At 50.9% G+C, this 14,237-nt stretch overlaps 5 protein-coding genes across 5 annotated transcripts; 2 read left to right on the top strand and 3 right to left on the bottom strand.

The window, feature by feature from the left end:
* Nucleotides 1–1,610: 1,610 nt before the first annotated feature.
* Nucleotides 1,611–3,516, bottom strand: PFICI_09938 (uncharacterized protein; the record flags this gene model as incomplete). Its single annotated transcript, XM_007838519.1, has 4 exons — nucleotides 1,611–2,956; nucleotides 3,013–3,233; nucleotides 3,293–3,362; nucleotides 3,444–3,516. 4 exons carry the CDS (start codon nucleotides 3,514–3,516, stop codon nucleotides 1,611–1,613), a joined length of 1,710 nt encoding a protein of 569 aa, XP_007836710.1.
* A 2,037-nt stretch (nucleotides 3,517–5,553) lies between these two features.
* On the bottom strand, nucleotides 5,554–9,341 carry PFICI_09937 (uncharacterized protein; the record flags this gene model as incomplete). The annotated part of the gene is made up of 3 exons (XM_007838518.1): nucleotides 5,554–8,357; nucleotides 8,411–8,458; nucleotides 8,522–9,341. 3 exons carry the CDS (start codon nucleotides 9,339–9,341, stop codon nucleotides 5,554–5,556), a joined length of 3,672 nt encoding a protein of 1,223 aa, XP_007836709.1.
* An 849-nt stretch (nucleotides 9,342–10,190) lies between these two features.
* PFICI_09936 (uncharacterized protein) lies at nucleotides 10,191–10,633 on the top strand (the record flags this gene model as incomplete). The annotated part of the gene is made up of 4 exons (XM_007838517.1): nucleotides 10,191–10,238; nucleotides 10,307–10,399; nucleotides 10,459–10,557; nucleotides 10,613–10,633. 4 exons carry the CDS (start codon nucleotides 10,191–10,193, stop codon nucleotides 10,631–10,633), a joined length of 261 nt encoding a protein of 86 aa, XP_007836708.1.
* A 210-nt stretch (nucleotides 10,634–10,843) lies between these two features.
* On the bottom strand, nucleotides 10,844–12,067 carry PFICI_09935 (Cytoplasmic tRNA 2-thiolation protein 1; the record flags this gene model as incomplete). The annotated part of the gene is made up of 1 exon (XM_007838516.1): nucleotides 10,844–12,067. The coding sequence occupies one exon, from the start codon at nucleotides 12,065–12,067 to the stop codon at nucleotides 10,844–10,846; it is 1,224 nt and encodes a 407-aa protein (XP_007836707.1).
* A 394-nt stretch (nucleotides 12,068–12,461) lies between these two features.
* PFICI_09934 (60S ribosomal protein L8) lies at nucleotides 12,462–13,557 on the top strand (the record flags this gene model as incomplete). Its single annotated transcript, XM_007838515.1, has 3 exons — nucleotides 12,462–12,464; nucleotides 12,716–12,787; nucleotides 12,847–13,557. 3 exons carry the CDS (start codon nucleotides 12,462–12,464, stop codon nucleotides 13,555–13,557), a joined length of 786 nt encoding a protein of 261 aa, XP_007836706.1.
* Between the last annotated feature and the right edge of the window lie 680 nt (nucleotides 13,558–14,237).

Raw genomic sequence — 14,237 nt, 5'->3', positions numbered from 1 at the left:
TCAGTCAGATTTGCATATTTGAATCGTTCCCCGTAGGTGCGCGGCGCGGTTGCAACAGAGACCAGGATTTTGATTAGTTGGGCACAAACAGCGTCCACCCCACGGCTGAGTTCAAATTATCGATCTCTCCAAGGTGGAGGTTCTTTTTTTTTTTTTTTTTTTTTCCCCTCTCTCTCTCCCCATCTCTTTCAGACCTCATCGGACGACATGTGGGCGCACAAAGTTGCCGAGTTTCCCTCTTGTTCATTGCAAAATATAACAAAAGGACACAATAATGTGTCAGCGTATGATTACTCTAAACTTGACGTGGTGCTGATGAGGCTCTTATCGCTCTAGCCCCAGATGCTACAACTATTCCACGGCACTTAAGGGTCCGTCTTGAACTACAACCTACTGGTAGTGCCTGTTTAGGTATTTTAGTGGTAGCATTGCCCAATGGCATGGTAGCTTTATATTTGTGCTACAAAATAACAATACAAGATGCAAAAGGTTATTATCTCTTTACTTGCCGATCAAGGATGCTCGACGTGGTGACGATCAAACACATCGAGCTCATTTGTGGCAGGAGAATCATAATCCACTATAAAGCCCAACAAGGCCAACAAGAAACCTACAATATCGCTTGGTTATAAAGAGAATGACTGCCATCCATCGCCATGGACACTACCAAGCATCCCATAACCAAAACGCTCAGGCAATGTGGATAGCGACCACATGGCGCCGGATAGTGCCCGAGAAGGATGGGATCCACGTCCATCTGGGGAAGCCAGGGAAGCGTTACAGGCTACTCAATGCCTGACGTGCCGTTACCTACCTTGACTTGCTGGAAAACCATCCGTCTGCACATGCATCATGTCTCCGTCTTCCTCTATTCCCATGCGGGTCTTTGGCGTTATCTGCAACGAGCACCTACTTTAGCACTGCTACCATGTATGTAAGTGCTCGGCAGATTTATACCCACATCACGTCATGGTAGCATGATCTGGGGACAGACACCAAAACCAAAGCCCAGTGTGGCATGGTAGAGCCAGCATGTGCTGTGTCAAGCTTTTACAATTATGTGTGGGCTGTGCATTAAACGGTATACAGGACACGAAAATGAATTCCAGGCCAGGATATCAGCTCTTGAAATCGAGTCACATGTGGTCAGTTACAATATTGGGAATGCCATAATCTTGACAAGTTGGTTGCCGCAATTAGATTAATACCTACATCTGAATATAAAAACATTTCACTCACTTGTCAGGTCCGCCACAACCCTGCCACGACAACGCGAGTATTATCAGTTGAAAATGCCGCATTAATGCCCTTTCAATGGACTTTTCTGATAAAGAAATGAAACAAATTAACAAGAAAATCTATAAGGTCTTGCGAACTAGAAACCGTCTACAGTGACGCGTGTTGGCCAAGAATGCAAACAACCCATATCATACTATTCACAAAACAAAAAAAAGGCTCTTTATTGACAGTAGCCTAACGCCAGACTCTGAATTGGTATACCAACACACAAACATTCGTCCTCAAGTCCCCATTTCAACCCGAGATCCATACAAACTGACAAATGCCCTGATCATCGAGGCACGCAACGCAACCTTGGCCGCTTCGAGAGCTTAAAACTGAATGAGGTCTTGGCCCTGGTTGCCACCCTGCTGGGTCCTGGCAAACGGGTTGCCCTGTTGCTGTCCGCCATAACCATTCATACCCATATTGGCCGGACCAGTTGCTGCAGGCATCTGCTGTGGGTTTGGCTGATAGGTAGCCTGGGGCATGCCAGTGAATTGCTGGCGCAAGAAGGGGTTGTTGCCAGTGGCTTCTGCACTCAGCTTGTTGAGGCCTGAGCCGGCCGAGTTGACAAAGGTGCCCGGTGCAGTGTGCTGTGCCGGGATACGGAGATTGCCAGTGTTGCCAAAGGTATCCATTCCATCTCCACCAGCCAGGAGTTGGTTGAGCCTGGCCTCGTGTTCTGTAAGCTCTCTTTGCGGCTGTGCCGTCTGTTGCGGGGGTTGAAAGGTCGGCTGAGGAGGCGGCGTAAATGTCTGCAAAGACTTTGGCTCGGGAATCGCTTGGAGTTGGTTGAGGGATGGCATGGTGGGAGCCCTCTGCGGTTGTTGTGGCTTGCTGAAGCCGGAAGCAAAGGGATTGTTGGATCCCGTCGGCATTGGTTTCATCGGAGATGGCGATGCACTCTGAGCCCGGCCAAAGGGGTTGTTACTGCCGGACTGGGGAGCAGGCTCGGGAGAGGCAGGAGGCTGCTGTTGGAACTGCTGTTGCTGCGCATAAGGATTGTTGAAGCCAGTAGGCTGGGGAGCAAACATTTGAGGTTGTTGCTGTTGCTGCTGTTGCTGCTGGCTGTAAGGATCTAAAAAGCCGGTTGGCTGAGCACCAAAGCCATTTTGATATCCAGTATTCTGGAAGCCAGTGTATTGCTGATTCTGGCCGTTGTTAAAGTTGTAGCCAGTCGGTTGGACAACCATGGGGCTCTGAGCGGCGGTTGGGTTACCAAACCAGTCAACATTATTGCCCTGCTGGTAGCCCATATTGAAGCCGGTTGCCTGCGGTTGCTGGCTCGTAGTTGGGAAGGGGTCGTCATCAAATAGAGACTGAGCGTTGCTCTCTTCAAGCTCGCGCTTCCTTCGTTCATCCTCTTCTCTGCTCAATTTGATTGCTTTTGCGAGGTCGTCGTCGTTATCCTCGCCGCCTCTGCGACTCTCCCGTTTCCTTCGGTCCTCCTCTTCTTGGAATTTGCTAGCCTCGAGTGCCAATCTGTACTCTGCGTCATCCTCGTCGCTTGCTCGTCTACGCGGGCGCCGCTGAGACGGCGACGGAACGGTGCCTTCTGGTGCAAACTCCTCAATGCCTGTAACCCGGGACTTCCACGTCTTCCGGTCGCTCCTTTCGGTACGCAGTCGCTCCTCGTCGAGTAGCAGAGCAGTCAGCTCCTTTGCGGCAACACGCACTGTTTCATACAAGTTAGTGCTCGCTGTGCGCGAGATTTCAAGGGGCAATGCGCACCATTTTGTCCAACATCTCGGCCATCCTCGTCGACGTACTGAAACTCGCGCAGTGTCTTGATTATGTAGACATTCTTGCGAGCCCAGGTCACGACAAGCTCGGAACCCTCGTGCAAACAATAGTCGAGAACCTTGAGAGCCTTCAAAACGTGTCGCCAGTTCTTGCCCTTGTCATTGAGACGCTTATCGAGCATATCCACAATGTCGTAGAACTCGGTTGACCTAAGATGACTGTCAGAACGGGTGGGCCCCTGATGCACGTCGCAGAAATGGAAGCATACGAGTTGTAGGTCAATTGAGCAATCTCGCTCATTTGAGTGCCGGTAGGACCCCATGGATCGTTGCTTGTTGCTGCGGGTGAGAACGGTCAGCGGAAGCTGCTCTGTCCACGAGGAGGCGACGTGAATCCGCGCAGTTAATTGATCACCATACCTTCGCGCACTTTGACCTGGACACTGGAGTAACCCTTGGTCACGTTCTTGACACTTCGCATCACCTTTGACATGATTGCGGTATTGATCGATGGACTGCGATATGGCGGTAATCGATCCGAAAAAAGGTGTCGTTAGGGGAAGAGTCGGAGGTTGCGAAACACGAGTTGCGGCGCACGCACGCTTTGGGGGAGGGATGTGTCGAAGAATGAATGAATGGGCTTATGACGATGATGGGGCGGGCGCAATTAAAAGGTCGCAAGCGGGCTAGGTACTGTAGGTAGTCTAGGTGTAAGGGACCTAGTAATCCTGTACTAATAAGCTTGGAAGTCCCAATGACTGGCACCTGCGCTCAGCCAGGATGATTTTATTTTTTTCCTTCTTGTCAACGCAAGAAGGAAGCGGTCCGTTTTACACAGAGTCTACACAGAGGACAAGTGATGGAAAATAAAAGGAAGCAGTAGATACCTAGTTTGAATCAAATTTCGATTCAGAACGAGGCACTTGCTGGCTGGGATGTGTTGCGGGTCGCTTTGACCTGCTTGACTCTGGGGTTGGGTTGATTGATTAATGTAAAAAAAAGGGCAGATGAAGGTCGGCTGAAAGGTCGGTCGGTCGGTCGGTCGATAGAGGGGTTCTGATCAATGTCTGGGCCCAGCAAAGCTTTCTCCCTTATTGGGGGGCGACCCTCTGTAATGTACCCACCATTTAGTGAGAGGACCAACTGGACTGTACCAGACAATGCAGGTACATTTCAATGTACATTGATGTAATTTTACACCTAACCGTTCAATGTTGCAACTTTAGGGCCTTTTCCCGTTTGGCACGCAGATGTATGATTCACTTTTTGCAAGACACGGTGAGAATTCAAGCCACCAGCTTCTAGCAGAGACTACGTAAATCATCAAATATATATGTGATATAAATTCTTACATGAAATCACTCAAGGAACATGATGGAATAAGCCCAGCATACTCGCTTGACACTGTCCAGTCCCTCTTTACAACCGTGAAGAAAAGGATCTTTGACCCAATGAGCTTTGCTGTACTAATGTACGTCGGGTTGCAATTGAGCACTAATTAGGTCCTGACCAGGGTGCATAATGTATGATATACACCTAATGATGGTCAAGTGTAATCCAGCCCCTACATAAATCATTCTATACACTTCAGAGCAAGATACGCAAACAGCTGAATTCCGAATCAAGCTACAAGTCAAACCCCAACAGAAAACCTCTAGGCTTCCATCTGGATAAGCAAGCCTAGAAGCTCGTCAGTGGCCATTCTGACGACGACCTGAAAGTCTGAGCCACTCTTGGTAGCCATGCGTGACGTAATGCTGCGCTATTCCAGCCTGTCAAAACCCTTCAGGGTTGCCCAACTTGCAGCTCGGCGCGATTCATGTCCAACAAGGTCCAGTCAAGCTTTGACTGTACCACCGACAAGACGTACACTTTGAGACTTTCTGCTCAACAGTTCCGTCGCTATCCGGATTTTATAGTCGGTACATTGGTATCCGAATGAACCGTATCTGAAGAAGCTGTGGAATCAGCGTCGTCTCTCCGTAGGCGGCCTCTACTGTTTGGCATTTTTGGATTGTAGGTTTTCATGATTTGTTATAGCCGCCAGAAATCTCCCAGGAGCTGTCGACCAAGTGGCTTGATAAGTTGCATCTTCGCTTTTATACTTGGACAACCAAATAAAACTCGACAAGAATCTACAATGGAAAGATGACGGCAGAAATGTGCACGATGCGTGGAATATATCAAATCGAGCGAGAAAGTGGTAATTGTCCTCTGGAAGGACCATCACCAGAATATGCCACCTTGTCCATGTCTGAAAATCAAGCTCGGAAGGCGGTTGAAAGGTTACTGACATCACACGGGAGCACAGGACATTGTAATGTTTAGAGTGAAACATACTCTTTAGGAGGTAGCACAAAAGGGACAACTACAAAAAAGATGTATTTAGCAGACAGAGATACAGCCCAACGCCCGCTCTTGAATATGGAAATGCTTGGCTGGCTGGCTAGCTTTTCCCCTTTGAAATCAAAACAATGTCAGGTTTGGAAGACACCAGTGGGGGTATGATATACAATGCGCAGGGAACAACCTATTCGTCTTCTCCCTCGGCGTCCTCATCTTCGTCTTCGTCTTCTTCTTCCTCCTCTTCTTCATCGTCGTCGTCGTCGTCGTTCTCATTGTCTACATCTGGAACATCTTCGTCGTCATCGGAATCCTCTGAAGAGTCTTCTTCATCCTCATCCTCTTCATCGTTCATTACAACGTCCACGTCCTTTTCTTCGCCAGCATCCTCCTCCTCTTCCTCTTCGTCGCTGTCACTGTCGCTGCCGCTACCGCTCTCTTCGGACACGTCATTAATTTTGACCTCGAAATGAGCAGCCGTCGTCTCGACCTCTTTGCCACTTTTGCCTCTTGGCTGCTTGACTTCGACAGTGCCGCCCAAACCAGCTTGCTCTGGATCATCCAAGGCGTCTGACGGTTTCTTCTGCCCCGCCCAAGCTGGAGGCAGACCGGGGCCACTATCTGCGTTGCCATAGTCGCTCTTCTTGGTGCCCTTGGGCCAGCGACCTGGGCCGCGTCCTGTGCCGCCCGTCTTGCGACGTGATCCACCACTTTTTGACCTGCTTGACGATTTTCTAGAACTACCACCCGCAGGCCGTTTCGGCCGAGGACGAGGTGCCGAGGCGGGCGGTCGCACCAGCACTGGTCGAGCAATGCCAGAGTTCAGCCGCCCCAGGCCTGGGCGCTTGGGATTGACGGGCGGAAACACTTCGAAACGGGTGGGAGGTATGTCTTTATACGGCGCCAACCAGTCAACCTCGGTCTCGACCTGGGCAGCAGCTTCGGCCGAATGATGCGATCGCAATTCTGCGTGCAATAGGTCGTTTCCTGCGTCCCCGCCATTCGTCTTGACCACTTCAGTCGATTCCATTACATTGACATCAATCGGTTCAGTCGATTCAAGCACCGTGGTCTCTCCTGGCATCAGCGCTTTGGGAATATTTCCTGCAACAGCAGCAAAGTCACCAGCGGCTATACCGCTTTCTGCAAGCATTTGGACAGTCTTGTTCTCCTCTTCGTCTTCCCGAGGCGCTATGGCATTGAGAGCTGGGCCCAGCTCAAAGTTTGTGGCATTGCTGCGACCCATGACGTACGGCGTCCAGGTCAGGACCTTGTCATTGAGCTTGACGTACTTTTTCGACTCCCACTTTTCAACGTACTCGTGACAGAATGCCAGATCAACCCGAAAGGCGTATAGCTTGGTCTGCGGGTCGCGAACAAGAGCCCGTAGCCCTTCAAGTGCGGAAATGACATCGTCAGGCATCATGCCCGTGTCGTCAGATATCTTTCTTATGCTGAGACATGTTCTTGCCCCTCGGTCTTCGGGCGTGTGCTCGAGTAGATATTTGCACATGATCAATCGCCAGTAGTTGCGATACGACACCAAGCCCATGTCCGAAAGTGGCTTCTCTGGCGATCCAGTCTTTTGCTCCGCCCGCGTAAGAAGGTAGGAAAAGTCAATGAGCAAGTGGCCGTAGCCTTTGCGTTGATGTATCGGCAATGTCAAGATACAGCTCACATTGTTTTGACTGCTCGCTCGTTTCTCCTTGGAAAAGTAGCCGACAAAATGGTAGCCATTTTCGTCGTATTCGCACAAGACGTAGAATAGAAACGGTTCAACATCATAGTACAGTGTTTTCGAGCCGAGAAACAGCTTTGCGAGGAGGCAGAGATTCTGACAATAGACTGGATTCTTTCGGCCATCGACCTCGAAGAATGAAATAGAGCCTTGCCGGTAAATCTCATCGCCGGGTGGGTGTTTGGCGGGGCATTTGAGCTTATGCCGCCATGCCACATAATCCGAGTTCATGTACTTGAGACAGAACTCACAAATGTAGAGTACGCGGTTTCGGCTGTACTCTTCAGGATAGGGAGCTGCATACCATGTGTCAATCTCCCAGCCGCCAAATTCGATACACTCGATTTGACTCGCCGGGCCACTGGAGGCCTTTTTGGACTTTTTCAGGGAAACAGACTCCATCTCGGCTTGCATGGCTAGTATTCGGACACGCCATTCCTCGTCCGCCTTTTGTTTTGCCTCGTCAAAGCGTCTCCTATCGTCTTTGGTGGGCATTGTCTTGGACGTATCGGCTTCGGCCTCGGTCAGGATTCCGCCATAGGGCTTTCCCTTGAGCTCGTCTGTCTCTTTATCGTAGAATGAGTAGAAAGGTTGGGTATAACTTGATGGCATCAGAGATGCTACAGGTGGTTGGGCAACCGCTGCGGTTGCTCTTACAGTGGAGCGTGCTGGTCGAGATGTGCCTGATCGAGCTGCGCGCTTCTTGGGCTGTGGTTCCTTGGAGAGAATCTTTCGAAGCGCTGGCGGCGCAACTTGCATTCGGAGCAAAAGGGTGTTTCGAGAGTTTTTCGAGATTGTGCACTTTAACGGGGGACTAGAAGCTTTCAATCTGAGAGACCGCGAAGAGCGCGGCCGTGTCGGCTCTTCTGCGCCCGTGGTTGTATCGTCTCGCGAGTCATCATTATTTGACCCGTCAGAGGTGTTTCTTCGGCGCTTTCGGAGCGACATGGCCTCGTCCGCGTCGGCAGCAGAAGAGGTTTTTCGTTTTCGCAGCACTCGAGAGCCATCCATGGGGTCCTCATCGAGAACAAGCTGATTAAACACGGAATGGGAGTCTGGTTTATTCAACGCGCGTTGAGGTGGCAGCAGATCGCGTGCAATCTTTGATGCCGTAGAGCGCCGCGAGGTAGCCGGGGACACTTCGCCGTCCTGGGGCTCTTCATTAGAATTTGCCGCAGCCGTCGTGAGCTCGGCTTCAGACTCTGACTCGGAATCACCCCCTTTGCACTCTGGGCACTTCCATCCGGCCTCATCTGTGAAAATAAATAAGTTGACTGCGTTTGCATGGAATTTGAGAATATCTTACCCGGTTTGTGATCGAGCGCCCCTGCATCTCGAGCACATTGCTGGTGGGCTACGAGGAGAGCTTGTCAGTAGTGTTACGTGGGCCGAGGCAGAAACAGGCCGCCAGACTTACAGTGTTCACCACAGCCTTTGCAAACGAGGAACACCTCAAACTCCTCGCCAGGGTCGTTTTCTTCATCCTTCTTACAGAAGATACACAGATTTGCAACTTCGGCTTCCGAGTCTTCTTCGTCTTCGTCATCTTCGTTCTCGGCTCCAGCTGCCCATTCATCAGCAGACTCTCGATCGCTGCCAGCAGAAGCAAAGCTCGCATCGTCGCCGCTGTCGCTTTCGTCTTCGTCCGTCTCGCCAGGCTTGATCTTGACGGCACCAACACCTTCGGCCTCATCCTCCTCGTCATCGTCGCCGTCCTCGTCTTCATCTTCATCATCTTCCTCGTCCGCACTAGGAGCATCAGTATCGCCGACCGGTGGCATCAGCTCATCAACTTCGCCCTCGGCATCTTTATCCGACACTTGATCTGCATCATGGACGGCCTCGACCCCATCCCCGACCCCGTTATCGATATTTTGTTTTTCTTGTACTCGGTCATCGGCATCCTGTGTCTGGCCTGGATTTTCTGCTGCATTCTCGTGATCAAGTGGATGCTTGTCGTGCTCTGTGAGCATATTTCTATCCAGTCGGTCGTCTCCATGTTGTACTTTGGGCCGGTAGTCATCATTTGTTGGCTCTGCTGGCACACTGGCATTTTCGACTTGAACGACTTGGCTTGACTGGTTGCCTTGGCCGTTGCGGTCGGATTGTGGCTCTGAAGCTGTATCAATGTCCATCGCCTCGGGTACATCCTCATCTTCCTCATCAAACTCGGCGTCTCCTTCTGATAATATGACACTTTGTTGGAGCTCTTCCTGAGCCGACTGCGCGTTGGCCATGTTGAGCAATCGGGGGCGCCAGGCAGGTTGGTGGCGACAAGAATGATTGCGATGCGGCGCTGAGTGCGAGTTCTATGCAGGGTTGTAATGGGGCGACGGCGGGGGAAAGCACTCTGAAATGTGCAGTCGCCTGGTGAAAATCTGTTAATCCGGTCGCATACCTCGTGCAGGTATAAACTTAGATCGACTGGTTCTCTATTCCCAGGTCGCGCGAATGGAAGCTTTCATCGAGGGGCGCAAAAGGCATTTGGGCGCAAGGGAACGGATCGGCTCGCAAGGTAGCTGCTCAACGCGCCACGGTTCGGCACAGACTGGTAATGTGGTAGCCTTAATACTGAGTGGCGCCGACTAGATACAATCGGCGCGTGAATACAGCATCACATTGGCAAAGATTGAATGGTTCAAGGTGCAATAAAGCAGAAAACAAATTCACAGCGACCCCTTGGCGACGGCACGAGTGCGAAGCGTTGAAGTTACCACCACTGTTGGTTTGCATGGAAGCTACCGATTGGTCGAGATCCTGGAAAGCCCCAATGTGGGAGAACCATTAGTCACAATTTTGGAGCAGATCGTACTATTTGAATTATGCATGCACAACTCTGGATGGGCCGTTTTATGCGCACCTAGCTATTCACAAACTCTTTACGCCTCAGGCATCCACCAAGCTCCATTCTCGGGATTGGGTCGACTGTCGCAGAACGTCAATTGACCTATTGCGAGACTTTGATAACCAATTGCGACCACAACTCCGGCAGGCATTGAGTAAGTGACCCTTTTGCAAGACCATAAGGTCTTTCTACTCGTCTTGCTGACACAAGGTCATGTAGTTGCGAACGTACGACCGCCGCAATGCCCGTCCCTTTCGAAGCCCTGATTCCCTATGGAATCATCCTAGCCGTAAGCTTTCCACCGACCCAACTACGCGTAGTCTCTTGACGGAAACGGCATACTGAACAGCCTGGTAGATGTTTGGCGCCACCGGTGCTGGCATGTCCAAGATCAAGCACATGCAAAACGGTGGCAAGCGTGCACGACGATCGATCGATCAGTGGGACAGAGTAAGGACGCACGACCTAGTATACGCCGCAATGAGAGGCCAGGCTGACTGGAGGGATAGCAAATGATGGACCGTGACCGAAGATTGACCGGCTACTTGAGAGGACAGTCGGACCATGCATTGGCACCAGTAGGCTTTGAGCTGAACAACCCATGGAGGGTAAGTTGTGGATTGCGGCAAGACGACGACCACCGTGGACTAATGACGTGTATAGGTCGAGAAGAGAATGTCGTAAAAGATGTTTGCGAATGGGAAAGGAGTGAAATAGACACCGGGAGCAAAGACATCTGGACAGTTCATTGTACAAAAGCCAATCAATACAGCATTCATCAAGTTCAGTCGCAAAGTTTACAAAGTGGCATATTTTGACATGGTCTTGACACCATGCATTATTCAAGAAACATTACTGCTGGGGTTTCTGCTGGATTTATTTTCTGGCATCTATTCATATACTAATCTCGGGGCGGTTCTTGTTCAGTCCATCGAGCAGCATGCAGGCTTGGCAGAGCTTTTGGCTTGACATGTAACCGCAGCGTTCGCATGTGCCCAGTTTCTGCTTCGGCCTCAGTGGTACACTGACGCTGTTTCCGGCTGGGCCAGTTATGTTTTGCTTTGACCGGTCATGTCGTTGAGCTGGAGCCGGAGCCTTTGGCACAGTCACCTCCGTCTCGAGATCTGCTTCTTCAGCCTTTTCGTTTTCACGCAGCTGCTTCTCCATGATGGCCATTTCACCACCAGCGCCCCGACCAACAGCTGAACCACAGCCGCCCACGCTTTCTTCCTCTGCTGCCTTTGCAGCCGTGGCCGTCTTTCCTTTACAACCGCAGGCATCTGCTGCTTGGCCCGGGACTAACCTTGCCATGTCCTCGCCACTCCGGACGACGTCTAGAATTGCACTGGGTCTGACCTTTTCGAGGTTCTTGATTAAACTCCTAGCACTCCCTCGAAAGGCCTCGGGGCTGTACAGGCACTCGGTGCTAAAGTAGTCGAGCTTTTTGTGGTGTGCATACAGCACAATTTCCTTTTCGTATGCGTACTTCAAGGGCTTGCTTCTCTTGACCTCACTTGCATCGCTGCCAGTGACGATACTGGTGCTCCTCGAGAGTCTGGACAAGTCTCCACGTAAAAGATTCATCAATATCGTCTCGGCCACATCATCAGCATTGTGGCCAGTCACGACGTGCTTGATCCCCAGCATCTTGGAACCCCGATCAAGAGCCTGCCTTCTAAACACACCACAATATGTGCAGTTGCCCTTTTTACCAATAGTCTCCACGACTTGGTCCATGGTCCAGCCGTAGAGTTCATCGTAGCCAACAATCTTGAGAGGCATGTCGTACTGTACAGCGTTGCGTTTAACCGTTTCCAACGAGTCATCTCGATAGCCCTTGATACCCTCGTCAATGCTTAGTAGCACCAGGTCTAGGCCATAGTCGTAGCGCTCATTCAAAGTCTTTAACACGGATGCTAGCACCGTAGAGTCTTTACCACCAGAAGCGCCTATGGCGACCTTTTCGCCAGGGTAGAACAGTCTTGACGAAGTAATGGTGTGGTGAACTTCATCTTCGAATATCTGGATGAAGCAAGACTTGCAGAGTTTCTGGTGGTTCTTGGGCCGCTTGATCATGGCGCGCTGCGTCTTGCAGATTGCGCAAAGAGCCGGCGCCATCTTGAGGATCTGTTAATTCCAGTTGGATACAAAATATCAAGCAGAGTCGAACACTTGAAAAAGAACAAGATTTGTATTGCGCAAGTTTTCTCGTTGCCTTGCTGATACTGAGTCAACCCAACATTGAAATCTTTACTGAGCAAGCGGCGACATCCCACCATCAAGGTACGTACTCATCCGAGGGGCATATGCACTAGTCTTGATTGAGCACAAGCTTTTACGCTAGGCGACCGAGAATTATCCGCTCCTCACTGGATTCCCCCAAACCCTACTACGTGCACCACAAATTCATTTCGCGGCCTATCGAGACGAACTTTTTTTTCCTTCCTTTGTACTCCAGCGGCCCGGTCGAACAACAACCCAACAGCCAACGACCACACGACAAACATTCACCATGGTAAGCACACGATAATCCTCCTATCGACGATGCGTCTTGCGCATTCGACTACTTTTCGCCAAATGATGGCGCTCGTTGGTTCGAGCTGTCGGAATTTTATTCCGCTTGTTGCTCTCGGGCACAAGTGAAGATTTGGCTTGAGATATCGTGGGTGTGCTGAGAAATGCCACCATATCACGTTTCTCTTTAGAGATCAAGAAAGACCACAGTCAATGGAACAAATTGCTGATGTCTTCCTTTCTCAATGATAGCCTCCCAAGTCTGGTAAGAAGGCCGCCCCGGCCCCGTTCCCTTCCTCGAAGGCGGGTAAGAAGGCTCCCAAGGTAAGTCGTGTTCATGAATATCCCATTGCATGTGCGTGGTTTGGCTGACGTTTGACAAGAACCCTCTCATCGAGAAGCGCCCCCGCAACTTCGGTATCGGCCAGGACATCCAGCCCAAGCGCAACCTTTCGCGCATGGTGAAGTGGCCCGAGTACGTCCTGCTCCAGCGCCAGCGCAAGATCCTCAACCTGCGCCTGAAGGTTCCCCCTGCCATCTCGCAGTTCCAGCACGTCCTGGACCGCAACACTGCCGCCCAGGCCTTCAAGCTCCTCAACAAGTACCGCCCTGAGACCAAGGCCGAGAAGAAGGAGCGTCTTACCAAGGAGGCTACCGCCATCAAGGAGGGCAAGAAGAAGGAGGACGTCTCCAAGAAGCCCTACACCGTCAAGTACGGTCTCAACCACGTCGTTGGCCTGATTGAGAACAAGAAGGCTTCCCTCGTCCTGATCCCCAACGATGTCGACCCCATTGAGCTCGTCATCTTCCTGCCCGCTCTCTGCCGCAAGATGGGTGTCCCCTACGCCATCATCAAGGGTAAGGCCCGTCTCGGTACCGTGGTCCACAAGAAGACCGCTGCCGTCCTGGCCCTGACCGAGGTCCGCTCCGAGGACAAGTCTGAGCTCTCCAAGCTCGTCACCGCCGTCAAGGACGGCTACCTTGCCAACTCTGAGAGCGCTCGCCGCACCTGGGGTGGTGGTATCATGGGCGCCAAGGCCCAGAAGCGTGAGGAGAAGAAGCAGAAGGCTCTCGATGCCGCCATCAAGGTTTAAGGGATTGAGGCTTGTTCCACGGGATAAGGAGTTATGAATCTGAATCAATTGCACAGTTCGGCGTTGGAGGGGTAAAATGGAATACCAAATAATGGATTTGCATGACACCTACTCCTACTACTCATCATGTCCCCAAGCAGGTTCAGTGAATGTGAATAGGACAAATGCCAAGGCCAAAAATGAAGAGAATGAATCAAGCCATGCCGCGAAACTTATCTGCTACTGTTGAACGCATGCTGTAAAAGGGTCAATTACCCACCATCAATGCCAGACCATGGTTATATACTTTGTAAAGTTGCAATTGAACAAAGGATAAATCACACAAGCGCATTCATACATGAACACTGTGGCATATTACACGGGGTTGATACTTTCAAGGTCACATAATTATCCAGCATTATACAAAATACATTTATAAAAATGGACAAGTTTTTCTCTCTTTCTTTATGCCGGCTGGGCCTTGGACACATTTTAGTTTTGCCCTTGGCTGCGACTTGCCAATCAATAATAAGCTGACGAGCCAATAGATGAAATAGTCTGGTGTGTGTGCGCTTTGTGCAACGGCTTGGGTGGAACTCAACCATTCATCGGAGAGTTGGAGGCGAAACGCTAAGAGGCTTGTCATACAGTTGAACCAAACAATACTTGTCCCGGGCTGATTCCTCGGCATGCTGGGCATT

Source organism: Pestalotiopsis fici (genome assembly GCF_000516985.1).
Source record: "Pestalotiopsis fici W106-1 unplaced genomic scaffold PFICI_Scf_7, whole genome shotgun sequence".
NCBI classification, from domain to species: Eukaryota; Fungi; Ascomycota; class Sordariomycetes; order Amphisphaeriales; family Sporocadaceae; genus Pestalotiopsis; species Pestalotiopsis fici.
The sequence above is the reverse complement of the archived record's forward strand: the minus strand, read 5'-3'. Positions and strand labels throughout refer to the sequence as shown.